Source organism: Cotesia glomerata, linkage group LG8, assembly GCF_020080835.1.
Source record: "Cotesia glomerata isolate CgM1 linkage group LG8, MPM_Cglom_v2.3, whole genome shotgun sequence".
NCBI classification, from domain to species: Eukaryota; Metazoa; Arthropoda; class Insecta; order Hymenoptera; family Braconidae; genus Cotesia; species Cotesia glomerata.
The window spans coordinates 4,087,635-4,104,700 of NC_058165.1; the positions used below are offsets into that span (position 1 = coordinate 4,087,635).

At 30.2% G+C, this 17,066-nt stretch overlaps 1 protein-coding gene across 1 annotated transcript; it reads right to left on the reverse strand.

Moving 5' to 3' along the window:
- Positions 1–8,948: 8,948 nt before the first annotated feature.
- LOC123270843 lies at positions 8,949–13,390 on the reverse strand. Its single transcript, XM_044736988.1, has 3 exons — positions 12,889–13,390; positions 10,516–12,778; positions 8,949–10,404 (listed from the first exon to the last, which is right to left on the reverse strand). The coding sequence occupies exons 1-3, from the start codon at positions 13,388–13,390 to the stop codon at positions 8,949–8,951; spliced, it is 4,221 nt and encodes a 1,406-aa protein (XP_044592923.1).
- Between the last annotated feature and the right edge of the window lie 3,676 nt (positions 13,391–17,066).

A 17,066-nucleotide genomic window follows, 5' to 3' on the forward strand; every position in this document is an offset into this window, starting at 1 on the left:
AAAAATAGTATTCGTAAATGAAATAATAATTTTTTTAATTATCAACTTTCAAAGCGAAAAATTAAATAAGGAATAAAAGAACAAATAACAAAAAAGTTATAATTAGATTTATAGTTTCCGACTGCAGTATTTTGTCGGTCTGAGTGAAAGTGTTCAATTTTTTTTACAAATTCTGCATGACAAGTTGCTACTAATTGAATTGAACATTAATCGAAAAATATTTAAAAAAAAAATAAACAATAAATTTATAAATTTCTCTTCTTTTTATGAAATAACTAAAAAATATATCAATATCACGAAAAATTGATTAAAATTTGTCAGTCGAAAATATTCTATACATATTTGAAAGAAACAATTATTTATCTGTACATTTGTGTCTGTACAACGTGTAGGGTCATTTTTTAAATGTACAATTTTTTAATAAAAAATAGTTCTGACAAAATTTATAAAGCATCTATTACAAGAAAATAAAAATTTTTTATGAAAAATTTTTTAATTAATATTTGATGAATTTTTTTTATAATAAATTTTACAATATAAATGGACTGTAGAAAGAAAAAACGTGGCAGATAATCGTAGCAATAAAAAAAATTAATATTACCACTTTTCGAGGTCAGCAAGTGACCTTAACCTCTCTCCTACTCGGTGGATTTTCGCGACCGTGACCCTTAGAATATAATGCACCAGCGCTACCCTTGCAGCTCGACCGTGAGTTTTTAAGTTCACGTACAACCCCAAGGATAGCTTTCGTCAACAAGATAATGGAAATAAAAACACATTGAAGGTGAGTAAGGTTAATATATTTGTGGTGCAGTGCTTACAGTATCTTATCGTTCAAACTAAGATTAATAAATTTTAACAATATTTTAGCGACTTATAAATTTGAGAAATTTATTAATTATTACTTCCTAAAATGTTTCGGAATTACCTGGGATAATAAAACAATCAATGACTTGGAAAAAAAAAAAAAAAAAATATCTGGAGGATGTTTCAAGTGGTAATAAAGATTAGAAGGATTTAATTCTATTTAATAAGATTTAGTAATAGTTACTAAATGATTTAGTAACAAACTAATTACCAAATATTTAGTAATAGCTACTAAATAATTTATTAAAGCCCATTTATTTCCACCAAATAAATATTTAGTAGTATTTAAAAAATTATTTATTGCTACTCAATAAATCGTTTATTGGTATTAAATAAATTCATTTTTTAACTAACTTTAGCGTACTACCTAACTATTTTACTGAAAATAAATCAAAATAATTAAAATAAATAATTTTAAGTTAAAATATAAGGTATTATAAAGAAAAAAATTAGGAAAACGGTTGACCCTAAAGGCCATCCCTGCAACTTCCCGCTAATTCCGTTAATACGTGGCCGCTTTTTTGAGCTCTTCGAGCTCAAAAGTACAATATGTGTGTTGTTTTTAGCTCTCCGAGCTCAAAAAGATACCTTTTCTATGCTTTTGAGCTCTTTGAGCTCAAAAGTCTGATAGAAGTTTCATAGAACACTATTTTTTGAATGTTCATACCGCAATAACTTTTGAATGAATGAACCGATTTTTACACGGTTGGCGGCATTCTACGTAGTTTTTTAAGCCTTATAAATAATTTTTAAGTTTCAATTGGTCAAACTAGAAATTTCGGAGTAACTCTGAAAAAACACTTTTTTCGGTTTTTTTTCGTTCACGATATCTCTCGAACGAATCAACCGATTTTGACCGGATTAGCGCCGATCGGCGTGGTTTTTTGACGTTAAGAGCTGATTAGTTTTTGAAATTGATCGATCGAGCCGTTTAAAAGATATTCCAAAAAAACCACTTTCAAAAATGATTTTTTTCTAATTTTTTTTGAGATTTTTCAAAATTTCTCAAAATCTATCGGTCCGAATCGGTTCAAATTAACAGGAAATCTAAGTTTGGCGAAGCCTTTTCGAATGGCATCAACCGCGATGAAACCGGTTCAACCGTTCAAAAGTTATAAGAGGTTTACATACTTACACACACACACACACACACACACATACATACATACAGACATAGTGACACCCTCACGGGAATTGTCAGGAAAGCTTCCTAGGACCTCAAAACGTCGAGATCTGATGAAAACTCGATTTTCGAAGAACGGGGTAAAACCAATAACTTCCCGATTTTTGAAAATTTTCAATTTTCTTAGCGGGAAGTTAAAAATCTCATTAAATTATAATTTTTTATTTGAGACATTTATAAAATTTAAAATTAAACAAGATTTTAACATATCAATAATAGACTAATTGAAAAATTTAAACTAAACTCCACTGAGAAATGACATATAAGCCATTTGGGAGTATGTGTGTTTTCAAAGGGAAGATAAATCTCCCAAAATCGAGCTGAATAAAATAATCTAAGTCAGTGAATAGGTTATGTATCACATTGGAATTAAAGCATAGCCATCTACCGACAATACTTACCAAATAAATATTTAGCACCTACTACTACACTGAAAAAAAGTTTTTTTCTACCAAGGAAATGTTTCCTTATAGTTAAAAAACTGGTATTCTTATGGTTAAAATACGAAAGTTTTTTAACTATAAGAATACCGTTTTCTCACTGTCAAAAAACTAGCCTTATAAATAAAGCATGGTATTTTAAGGTTAAGAGTACCAGTTTTTTTATATCAAGAAAACTCGAGTAAAAAATTTAGTATTCTAGGTGGAAAAAAATTTTTTTTTCAGTGTAAATATTATTTGGTGGAAACAAATATTTATTTCCATGCAATAAGGCTTTGTTTATATTAATATAATTTATTTAAAATAAAAAAATGATTTATTACACTGTAACAAATAATATTGATGAGTAAAAAATATTTTTTTCTCACAAATTAATGACTAAAAATTTTGTTACTAAATCAGTTTAGTACTTCGTACTAAATCCGTCCATCAGTGTAATTGAAATACCATGTCTTCTAGTTCAACCCCGAATTCAATAGCAGATTGTTGTCATTCCAAGAGCCAATTATTGTCTCTTAGTTGGTAATAAGGTCAATTTGAGAGTTGATGGTACGGTAATAGGGGTAATAGACTTGAATGTAGTGTGCAATGTCGAGGGTAAATCGATTATGCTAGAGTCAATGTCAGAGCTAGGACAGCTCGGGGTGAGTCTAGACTTTTTAACCACGTGATATTACGTCATTGAACAACGTCAGAGCATACTCTTAAGAGTACCCTCATTTCCAGTAAAACATTCATGTATGTACATTGTGAGTTACCACGATGCATGCAAAGCAAACTCGTTAAAGATATTTTTATGATATATTGTAGACGTTGACAGAAAAACTACTTTTATTTAAGAACATGTAGTACAGTCTGATGTTGATTATTCAATCTGGACCAGTGACAACAAATGCCAATTGAATATATCAGTCTGTTTATTTGAAACACATGTAAAATGCACTGAAGGAGGTTATCAAACTGACTGGAAATACTCCAAACACTGTTTAAAATAGTATATTACACACCTGTGGCAAGAAAATGAGAAATGTCTCCAGAACACATATATGTTGCCCGAGGCGAAGCCGAGGTCGACATATGTGGTCTGAGATATTTATTATTTTCCTGCCATAGGTTTGTATATACTATTTTTTCTGTCTGACAGAGGCGGAAAGCGGCAATTTCGTTTAGCGCAGCGGGCCGAAAGTTGCCACTTTCCGCCTGGAGGGCAGAAAAAATTATCTTATTGTTTATTTACATAACACATGAGTCCTGTGTAGAGCAAGGATTTTTATGGCTTAAAACAATATATATAAAGTATATGAACTTGGTTTAATAATTAAATTGCACAGGCCCTGCAAAAAGCTTATTTTTATTGTACTTTTTCAAGATAATTAAGAAATTTTCTTGTATTTTAAAGAGGTATAAATAATCTGAATTCAAGAAAATTATTTTAAAGACAGCTAGTTGTTTTGTTTCAACAATTTTTTGCCTTGAATTTTATCATCTTGACTTAAGAACATGTAGTACAGTCTGATGTCGGTAATTCAGTCTGGACCAGTGACAACAAATGCCAATTTAATATATCGGTTTGTTTATTTGAATCACATGTAAAATGCACTGAAGGAGGTTATCAGACTGACTGTAAATACTCTAAACACTGTTTAAAAAAATTAGGAAAACGGTTGACCCTAAAGGCCATCCCTGCAACTTCCCGCTACCTCCATACCTAAGTGCTCAACAATTCACTTATTTTTTAAGCTCTTTGAGCTCAAAAATATAATTTATGTGTAATTTTGAGCTCTCCGAGCTCAAATAAATCGCTATTCTGTGCTTTTGAGCTCAAAAGGCTAATCGAGGTTTTATAGAACACTATTTTTTGAATTTTCAAACCGCAATAACTTTTGAATAAATTAACCGATTTTCTCGCGGTTTACGGCATTCAACGCAGTTTTTTAAGTTCTTTGAAAAATCTTTAAGCGTAAACTGGTCAGACTAAAAATTTCATGAAAATTCTGAAAAAAACATTTTTTTCAATTTTTTTCGACAATGATATCTCACAAACAAATTAACCGATTTTGACCGGGCTGGTGGCAATCGACGTGGTATTTTGAGATTAAGAGCTGATTAGTTTTTGGAATTGATCGGTTCAGCCGTTTAAAAGATATTTCAAAAAAACGAATTTTTGGAAATTTTATTTTTGAGATTTCTCAAAATTTATCTACTCAAATTCTGTAAATTAGTATCAGAATTATAGGGGCAAAGGAACTCTTCAAAACGCCGCTTATTTCGATCGAATCGGATGATCCGTTCAAAAGTTATGAGAGATTTACACACATACACACACACCCATACATACATACATACACGGTGACATCACCGCGGAAATAGTCAGGAAAGCTTCCTAGGACCTCAAAACGTCGAGATCTGATGAAAACTCGATTTTCGAAAAACGGGGTGAAAACAATAACTTCCCGATTTTAGAAAATTTTCCATTTTCTTAGCGGGAAGTTAAAAATTATCTTATTGTTTATTTACATAACACATGAGTCCTGTGTAGAACAAGGATTTTTATGGCTTAAAACAATATATATAAAGTATATGAACTTGGTCTAATAATTAAATTGCACTGGCCCTGCAAAAAGCTTATTTTTATCGTACTTTTTCAAGATAATTAAGAAATTTTCTTGTATTTTAAAGAGATATAAATAATCTGAATCCAAGAAAATTATTTTAAAGACAGCTAGTTGTTTTGTTTCAACAATTTTTTGCCTTGAATTTTATCATCTTGACTCAAGAACATGTAGTACAGTCTGATGTCGGTAATTCAGTCTGGACCAGTGACAACAAATGCCAATTGAATATATCGGTTTGTTTGTTTGAAACACATGTAAAATACACTGAAGGAGGTTATCAGACTGACTGTAAATACTCTAAACACTGGTTAAAAAAATTAAACTAGATAATTTACTTTTGGCACTCTCTTGCGGTCTACATCAAAGTATAGCAAATGAAATTTTTTGTTGATAATTAGTTTTCTACCCTAACCTAGGTGCATTTTAATAATTCTGTCTTATAAGTTATCTAAACTAAAATAAAGAATAACCAAAAAATTAAATCAATCTCTCCGATTATATTGGTTGTACGTTTATTAGTAATTTCTTTATAGTAAAGTTTATTTAGTTGGATATGTGATGGGTCCTGAGATAAGACAGTTTTATGCGCGAATACTACCTATTTATTTATCACTTAGTTATTTTTGTTCAATGATTAAATTTAAAAATAAAAGAATCAATTTACAAAGGACTAATTTTGACAATAGTCTGCAAAATATTTTGATTATATTAATTAACAAGGCTGTAAAAATAAAAATAGTTGCCGTAAAGGACTCTCTGATGCTTCGCATTATGAAACATGCAAAACTGAAGAGCTTAACACTTTGAGCTGATTTTTAGAAGCGGTAAACATCAGATGCTCAAAAGCACCTGCCATCTCATTCGGGTGATAGGACAATAACCCCGTTTAAGAAATACGAATTTTTTTGCGATTGATTTATTACTCTACCTTACCCAACAGCTGTCGTTTAAGTATGATAATATTTCTTGCATCATATTTGTGATCATAAATGCTATACGAAATATATAGAAATGAATGTCCTTGTTCTGCTTTAGTTAAAGCTGTCGTACAAATGAATATAATGTAATAAAATACGTAACTATATTACAACGTATGGCTTACAGTGCTGGTTTATGCACTTCTGAAGTTTAAACGAATTGCCAGGTGCACCCTAAACGAAGTACCGGATCCCGGCGCTATCTAGGTCGTCACGGCACGCGGACACCCTGTATTGAATAAGCTGAGTGGAGAGTATTTGACACATGGTTTATGGTACTTTTTTGGCATTGGGTCATTTTTTGTTATTTTAAATAGTAGGGAATGGATATTTAAATGACCTATTGTGATATACATACAAAAAAAAAAATTATTTTAATTTTTGGAAAGTCAGAGATTGCTAATTAAAAATAATTTTTATTGTAGAAATAAAAAAGAGTGACAGAAATATGAAAGTTTATTATTTTAGATCAATGATGTAAAAGAAGAGATAGAAAAAATTATGAATAAACAAGGATTTATAGTAGTTTAATTTCAAAATTTGCGCCGTGTTCCATATTATATATGAAATATAGTAATTAGTTGATAAAATTGAATGTATCTTCATAATTATAGATATTTTTTAAAGTATAAGCTCATTCCGAAGATATACTCATCGAGTCCTTTCATTTGAGTACCCACATGAATTTTTCATATATTTTATATATATGATATTTGTGAAATATATAAAATATATAAAAAATTCATGTGGGTACTCAAATGAAAGGTCTAAATAAGCTTAATATCGAAATGAGCTTATATCTTTGAAAATATCATTAGTTTAGAAGGTACAATGTTATTTGTTAATTATTGACATTTTAAAAGATATAAGCTCACCTCGATATTAAGCTCATCGAAACCTTTCATTTGAGTTCCCACATGCACTTTTCATATATTTTATATATTTCATATATATTATACTAGCAAACCCGGCCCGCTTCGCCGGGCTAAATCTTAGTATTCATTTTCGAGTTCATTTTCTTCAAGTTTTCTCTCTAGCTGATTTGATATATTGGTCCTGCTGACGCCATTTCTTTTTAATTATAAATAATTCTACAATTAACTAATTAATCTTAATTATAAAAATATATTTTATTATTATTAATCACAAATCAATAATTCTTTTTAATATTTTTTTTATTATTAACAAAAAATATTAATGATTTCCGAATTTATCGATACGATTATTTGATTATTTATATTTTAAAATTCTGATGTTTTTCTATTTATTAATTTATTGTTATTGTGGTTACTAAAGTAAAGTATTAAGGTAATTATTTATTACGAAGTATAGTAACTAAGGTAATGTTTTAATTTGATAACTTAATACAATTAATTTAAAATTAAATAATATCGGATTCCATGTCCTCCAGATCTTTTCGGCTTATCTCCAAGTCTAATATAAAAAAAAATACATCATTAATAAATATTAGATGTTAAGCTAAGTAATTATTGCATTGTAATTTAACATATATATATATATATATATATATATATATATATATATATATATATATATATATATATATATATATATATATAGGAGTTATAAATATGGAGTTTATTTCAATCATTTCAACTATTCTTATTATTGAATTATTTGTTAAAATTAAAAAATAACAGATTAACTATTAATTATTTTTAATAATCAATATCAAATCGATGTTAATTAATTCCATATTTATGACGGTATATTAATTTTAAAAATATACTTTTCGCTCTCCAAAGTTCCTGCATCTCTTTTTGCTTTTGTAATCTCTGCTCTCTTTTTCTATTTCAGATCTAATTTTTTTAAAAACATCAATGTATTTTTGAAGCGATTCACGAAATGATGTCTAGAAAAATGAACAAAGTTTTATAAACAGAAAACTTATAAATTTTCTAGAATTAATAAATTGGAAATTTTTTACCTGCCTCACTTGTCGAAATGCATTTAATTTGTCATCTGAAACTATAGTCGACGTTCCGATTGACTCTCGACATAAGTTATTAGTAACATAAAATTTTGTACTGGTTGTACAGGATATTGCAATAGTAGTCTCTGTTTCGTCAACGTAATCTTAGAAAATAATTTTTTTTATTTCAAACGCACTTCATCGATTAAAAAACTAAAAGTTATCATTTTTGCTTTAGTACTCACCGATTACTTGATTGGTAATTGTATATGACCAATTATTTTCACCGAACGCATTATCAGCATAACTGCACAAATTTTCCAGATTTAATAGCTTGGACATGGTAATTATTAATGATATTATCACTCGCGTTTAGATGTAATTAATGTTTTAAAAGATAAAATTTAATTAAAAAAAAAAAAATTAGGGATTTTTCATAAAATAAACTTCTTTCTAAAAATATAAGATAAAATTAAATTTATATTTAAAAAAAAATGAATTAAAATAAAACGATAATTGTAAATAAGAAATGTGAATAATAAATGATTAAATGTAGATTAAAATTGTAGCTATATTTAATTAAAAATCGATTAAAATAATTTCTTAGCTTGAAATGACAGCTTAATTTATGTTATGTTTATTTATAAATAATAAAGACAAAAACAGGTTATATTGATAAAAAAAAATCTATTTCAGTCTCATACTCTATATTTAATAGAAGTGTGAAGTTGTTTACTCAAAACCTATTATGTCATTATTACTTTATAAAACTATTTGCACTGTAACTTATAAGTAATCTTACGTAAATTTGTATTGTTTATCGAAATTATTACTTACGAATAACTATTAATTAAATTTTATTCAATTAATTATTTAAATGTGTATATATATATATATATATAGATTATTTATTTATTATTCATAATTAACAATTCATCTCAAGGCCAGCGGATAGACAATATTTTTTGTTTTCTTATTTGGCGTATAAATGTACAAAAATTTTGGATTTCCTAATCTTGAGCAAGCAACATAAAGCTGGCCATGTGAAAAACATGCACTTGATAAATTTAATCCCGTAACTTGTAGCGACTGACCTTGAGCTTTGTTAATCGTCATCGCAAAAGCAAGGCGAATCGGAAACTGTAATCGTTTAAATGTGAATGGTAAATCGCTAGGAATAATAGGAATACGTGGAATCAGAACATCTTCTCCTTTATATTTTCCGACTATTATTGTAGCTTCAATCACATTAGGCATAAGTTTTTTAATGGAAAGTCTAGTTCCGTTACATAATTTTGGCGTATTTAAATTTCTAAGAAGTAGTATTGGAGATCCAATTTTCAACGTCAGCTTGTGTGAAGGCATTCCAGGTGGCTCTAAAGAGTTAAGAAATTCGACTGGATAGTTTATAGCATCATTTTCTTCTGTAACTGTGTCAATAGATTTATATTCCGTAAAAGTTCCAGGAATCTTTAATTGTATCCTATCATTTATTTTATTTACATCATCATTCTTAGGAGCTAGGATAGCACGCTCACAAAGCCAATCATGATTCTTAAAGTTGCTGGCGATGTTAGGAAAAACTTTATTGTCAAGATCTTCTATTGATGACTGAAGTTGACAGAAATTCTGTGGGAATGATATTTCCTGTGTTGAAGGATCAACTGGAATTTTACCATCGCCCATATCTAAAAGTTGCTGAGCAAATGTTTTTGCAGAATCATCTTTAAGTAAATGCACACGCATATTAGTCGATAGTGTAATTTTTTTGACGTATTTCCAAAGATACGAATACTTAAGGCATGCATTCAGCTCATCTGCTGGTGTTGATCGCTGAATCACCGGTAAAGTTTGACGGAAATCACCAGCAAGTAGTATCACAGCTCCACCCATTATTCGTTGATCGTTTCGGAAATCTCGTAGAGTCCGATCAAGTGCTTCGAGCCCTTTTTTATGAGACATAGTGCATTCATCCCAAATAATGAGTTGACATTTCTTTAATACAGTTGCCATTCCAGATGATTTTCCAATGTTACAAACAGGGCTTTCAGCTACATTTAAATTCAGTGGTAACTTAAAAGCTGAATGTGCCGTGCGTCCTCCATCGAGTAATGTAGCTGCGATCCCCGATGATGCTACACCCACAGCAATTTCATGTTTTCTTCGAACTTCTGCTAGTATCAAATTAAGCAGAAATGTTTTTCCGGTACCTCCTGGTGCATCAAGAAAAAGAAGTCCACCATTTCCTTTCTGTATATACTCCATAACCAAGTTAAACGCTAGTCTTTGATCATTTGTCAAGAGTTTTTTGTGAGTTTCAACATAGTTTTGCAAAACTTCGAGGTCATATTGCTTTTCTCTTAATACATCTCTATCAACAACATCAGTTCTATTACGTTCCGGTGAGAATAGGCCCAGTTGATTAAGATTTTTATTATTAATTAATATACATATATCTTCAAGCAATATTAATGATTTATTAAAAATGTTTTCTGAGTACTGTACATCCAGGTTAGGATTGTCTTGACGTTCTCGCAGCAATATGTCTTCGCTCATACTCTCTTTATGTTTTTCCCATAAATATTTTGGATCAGAAGGTACACAGGTTGTTAAAATTATAGCAAATAGAGCTCTGATTTGGTGAGGATGACGTGTTTCAGATGCTTCGGTCAATGTGTTGTTCCAATGTTCATCATGCTCGAGCATACCAAGTTTAAAGCACGCTTCTCTATAAGTTTGACACTCTTGGCCATCGATGGTTTTGATTGCTTTAAATGATGTTGGACCTTTAATCACGTGAAGCAGCATTCGTAAATAATAGCATTCACTATTATTAGGATGCACAGTGTATACTCTTCCCAGAGCACCAGTAGAAAATATGCCAGCTACCGAAGGATGTTTTGTACCTCGTTTTCTTCTGCAAAATTGTTTTTTAGATTGATTCCAAGTATAATATTGTGGAACTTCATTATATAATAATGTTTTTGCGAACTCATCTGTTGTACATAACTGGAAAAAAGCTGTTAATGTTGTATTTGGTGGATCCATAGCTTTCTGAAAAGCATTTTCTTCCGTGAAATAAATTCGTTGACCGTTCTCTAAATGGACACTAAGATGAGTAACAGTAGGAAATCTTTCATGAATATCAAAACCTAAAATTCGCCATACAGCTTCGTTACTGCTTATATAACGTCCCATTTGAAACTGATCGACTTCATTAATAGGCACGCTTGAATTCTCGAGTCCGAAAACTGCCATATCGCTGCTTTTATTTACATATTTACATATATATTTGATAGATTTTACGGAATTACAGACCTCTACATTGATATGCGCATTGAATGATTTCGAAAGTATTGGAGTATAAGGCACAATCCATTTGTTATCAATTTTGACAGGTACATTTTTAACATTGATAGTTGTTGTGTGTCCTCCATCAACTGGCATTCGTCGTCTATACAGCGGATAACCATCACCTCCAGTTTGTGTTTCTTTCAAGAACTGACGGGGGTAACCTTTGGTGCATTTTCCATCTTTCATACAGGGTGAGTCTGGATTATATGAACCACATGGTCCATGAATCATATTTTTTTTTATAATTTCAAACAATTCTGGATCTTCTTTTTGGTCGGGTAGCTCAGCACTAATAATATTGTCAATTTGAGAAGGAACAATTTTTTCAACCAACCAAATTAAGATATGAGCATGCGGTAAACCTCTCTTTTGCCATTCAATGGAATACATCCAACAGCGAGTTTCTCCGTATATATGCTTCTTGGTGATGAGGCTTATTAAACTTATCAATTTTTGTTTAAAAACTCTTGCTATAAGGTCATGTCGATCCGATGATTGCTGCCCAGGCAGAAGTAAATCTTTAATTTCTTCCCAAGCTGGATTACATGTGAAGGTAATGAAAAGATCTGGACGTCCATATTTTCGAACATACGTCAAAGCATCCTGAGCATATTCCTGCATATGTCTTGGACTTCCAGTATACGTAGATGGAAGTATTACTCTTTGTCCAATATTTGCAGCTTCTTTATCATTCGATATTGTATCTCGCAAATGAATATATTCTTCGGCTCGGAGTTTCGATTGATTGTATCGAATAAAGTTTAGTCGTTCGCTTTCAACCTTAGCGTACATGTCAACAATAAATTGTTGAAACAGTTGACGACACTTAAGAATATGGTTAGATTGATTATCTCTTATCATGATACGATACGCATAAAAATCCATACAACTAACTCTCTTCAATGTCACAGCGCTTGTCGTGGGATTAGTTTGATATAGTTCGAGATGATATCCATCTTCTGCTCGCGGAAACAGAATTGGATATTGAAGGGCGTCATACGATCGGTGTGTTTCAGCGACACGTTGCTTGGTTTGATCTCGCTTAGTGATAACAATATCTCTTTTAGTAATTTCTGTACCAACAATTACAGCTGCGACTTCAGAAGCCATGGGTGCATTAAAGCGTCTTTCATGCTCATTTGAAGGTTTTTTATCTGCTCTGATAATGACCCTGAAATCATCTGTTGTCGCACCTTCTAATGCAGATTTAAAATCTCTAATCAAACAATTATTTTCATGAAGCATAATCCGTAATTTAGTAATAATTTCCCGGTTAGTTGTCGTACTGAACATGCATCGTCGGTCAATCTCTTTTTCTACGTTATCCATGAAATAAATTTGCAAAAATTGGGGATTTTCTTCAGGTACTGGGAGAAGTGAACCAATTTGATGGTATACTTGTCCTTGCACTTTAAATGTGGGCATAAAATGATTATATTTTACAATATTTGTTGCTCCAAACGATGTCATTTGAAAACAGGAGTTGTATTTTCTAATATGCTGAAGAAAATGTTTAGACTCCTTAGTAGTTCCAGATACGTAGGTAAGAAGAGGTTCTGGTGGTTCAACCAGTGGTGGTAAATGAACTTTACCGTTGGAGCAACACAAACCGGCAGTTTCTTTTGAAACTTCTTAGCGCGACAATGCGGACATACTACATTCATTGAACCAATGACCACATCGGGATGGATCTTGTAATCATATTTCTTATCGTAATTAAAAGCTGCTTTATTAAGATCGGTTTTAGTTCTTAACTGATTTTGTCTTAATCTTTGATCATCCAAACGTTGAGCTCGTTCGTCAGGTTTTTCGGCAGCTCTTGATGAAGACGCTCTTGATCGTAGGTCTGTAACTCGAACAACACGTTCACTATCTGTTTCATTAGCTCTCAAAGACGAAGCTCGAAGTCTGTTTGATTCTAATCGTGTTGTTTGTTGTTGCGGTGTTTCTGTAGTTCTTTTGGTTGCCTGTTGCTTCGTATTTCTCGTTGATCTTCCGATATTTGATTTTTTCCGTGGCATTGTAAATAATATTATTTGTGTAGCACCTGTTTTATCTATTTACATAAATAATTAATTAGTTAATTCTTTTCTATTTACAATTTAAATTAACTATTTATTATTATTAAAGTCTTGAGTATACTTACTAATGAAGAGTATTATTGAATTTCATTAAATTACACTTACAATTAAAATTACAAATCAATTATTTTAGTACATGATCATGTTATTTTAAAATAATAATTATAAGTTATTTTTTATTTTATTGCTTTATTTTTATTTTCAATAACAAATGATATATTTGAAGTTAGCTGATTTGATTTTTAAATAAATTATATTTTTTTGTTTACAAATGAAGGTTAGTTATTTCTTTTATTTTCTTATTTAATATAAGTTGTAAAATAACTCATTGAATTTAATGAGAAAACATTTTATTGCATTCATTGCCGCATATAAAATTTTAAATCAGTTGATCGCTATAGAACTTAATGCATTGAAGCGCTATATGATGGTGATATTTAATAACATGGACATCATATTTACTTTCTCTGCGGTAAAATACATGGTCATGCCAATTTTTATGACAATCGGTTGAACGGGGCGGAAGTCGATACTTGACAGCGCCGCCTGGTGGCGAGTTACATCAATGGACATAGCATGTTCGTTTTCTTCATAGAAAAATACATGGTCATGCCAATTTTTATGACAATCGGTTGAACGGGGCGGAAGTCGATACTTGACAGCGCCGCCTGGTGGCGAGTTACATCAATGGACATAGCATGTTCGTTTTCTTCATAGAAAAATACATGGTCATGCCAATTTTTATGACAATCGGTTGAACGGGGCGGAAGTCGATACTTGACAGCGCCGCCTGGTGGCGAGTTACATCAATGGGCATAGCATATAAACCTTCTCCGTGATAAAATACATAAGCATACCAATTTTCATAATGATCGGTCAAATAGTTTCTGAGTTTATCGATGACATATATACAAACATCCTCTTTTATATATATAGAAGAAGATATATAAAATATATGAAAAAGTCATGTGGCTACTCAAATGAAAGGGATCAATGAGTATATCATTGGAATGAGTTTATACCTTGAAAAATATCTATAATTAAGAAATTACATTGTATCTTGTCAACTAATGATATTTTTTAAAATGTAAGCTTATTTTCAGGTTACACTCATCGAGACCTTTCATTTGAGTACTTACATGGATTTTTCATATATTTTATATATATGATATTTGTGAAATATATATAATATATCAAATATATGAAAAATTCATGTGGGTACTCAAATGAAAGGTCTTGATGAGTGTAATATCTAGATGAGCTTATAAAGTCAAAAATATCATTACTTAACGAAATACAATGTCATTTCTTAATAATTGACATTTTCATAAATATAAGCTCATTCCGATAATATACTCATCGAAACATTTCATTTGAGTACTTACATGGATTTTTCATATATTTTATATATATGATATTTGTGAAATATATATAATATATCAAATATATGAAAAATTCATGTGGGTACTCGAATGAAAGGTCTTGATGAGTGTAATGTCTAGATGAGCTTATAAAGTCAAAAATATCATTACTTAACGAAATACAATGTCATTTCTTAATAATTGACATTTTCATAAATATAAGCTCATTCCGATAATATACTCATCGAAACCTTTCATTTGAGTACCCATATGACTTTTTCATATATTTTATATGTATGATATTTGTAAAATATATAAAATATATCAAATATATGAAAAATTCATGTGGGTACTCAAATGAAAGGTCTTGATGAGTGTAATGTCGGGGTGAGCTTATATCTTTAAAAATATCAATAGTTCAAAAGATACAAGGTCATTTCTTAATTATTGACATTTATGAAGATATAAGCTCATCTCAATGTTACACTCATTTAGACCTTTTATTTGAGTACCCACACGAATTTTTCATATATTTTATATATTTCACAAATACCATATATATAAAATATATGAAAAATTCGTGTGGGTGCTCAAATGAAAGGTCTCGATGAGTATATCATCAGAATGAGCTTATATCTTTAAAAATGTCAATAATTAAGAAATCACATTGAATCTTCTAATGATATTTTAGTTAAATAAAAAGTATTTTTTTTTTATTACAAATTTTTATTTTGAGGTATGCTAATAATATTTTTCCCACAAAAATAAACAAACATCTAAAGAACATAACTTACACTTCATTAATTGGAACAAAAAATATTTTCTCTAATACACACCCCTAACGGAAGTACCTTAAATAAAAATACACACCATACAGTTAGTAATTTTAATTATTATTATACTTACCCTTAGAGACTCTGTTTTGCAAAATTTACGGAAACTGGATCATATGGTAAGTTAAATTAATGAGTATAATTAAATGCGGCCAATAATGACTTCTCTTACAAAATAATAACTTAATAACAAATAGCGTAAATGTAACTAAAAAATATTAATTAACCGTTACTCGTTACTCTATAGAGTCCTGATAAGTAAGCAGGTGATATGAATCCGAAAATGAGTACACACCCGCCGGACTGAGCACCTGCTTTCTTACCTTTCTTCTTTTATTTATTTTTTTTCCAAACCGCATATCCCAAGGATCTTATTCACACCTACGTTTGCAAACAAGTCTGGCTACCACCGTATGACGGGTGGGCATGGGTGCTATTTAACTTGATGGCTCAAAACGTAAACCGATAATGCAATACGTTAACCTCGAATCCTCCTGTCAATAAAAATTGGTTTCTGTTTTCAGTCTGTGTCTATAAAATGGATAAAATTTATAAAATGACCCCGAGGACAGGTGTGACCCCTTTTCCGATTCACTGTGTTAAACTTTCTAATAGTATTGATATTTTAAGCTTCAGAGATATCCTTGATGTTTATGGAATTATTTTTTCATCCATAAATAACATACATTCTAGATAAATGATTGCAAATGACATAAAATCTATAATAAACAGATAGAATCATCGTCACTTGATTTTCTATTTTAAATTTCAGTGCCAAGGTCTATCGATTTTCCTAACTCAGTTAAATGTTGAATGCTTTCAGTGAAGAGTAGCACGTGTTGATGCATAAAATAAATTTACGTAGTACAGTGTTATGAAGTTAATGGATATAAGAGGTCGATAGATGAATTTCAAAGACTTGCTGATGGGTTAAGAATTTTTAAAAATTTTTTACTTTAAAAGCTTTAAAGTAAAACTTGTGACTCATGTAATTATTCGATGTGTATGCTAAAAAATATTTAAACAAATATTGAATGTAGTTCATAAGAGTCAAATAATTACAGAAGGATTTAGTACACTAAACTGATTTAGTAACAAAATTTTTAATCATTTCTTTGGGAGAAAAAAAAATTTTTTACCCATCAACATTATTTGTTACAGTTTAATAAATCATTTTTTTTATTCTAAATTAATTATATTAATATAAACAAAGCCTTATTACATGGAAATAAATATTTGTTTCCACCAAATAATATTTAGTAATAGCCCGTGTAAAAAAAAATCGTCTTAAAATTGTCTTAAAATTGTCGTTCGTTTAAGATCTTAAACATGACACAAACTAAGACTATTTTAAGACACAAAAAAAAAATTCCGAGAGCAGATTTTTGAAAATTTTGTTCTCGAATTTGTTGTGAAAATTAA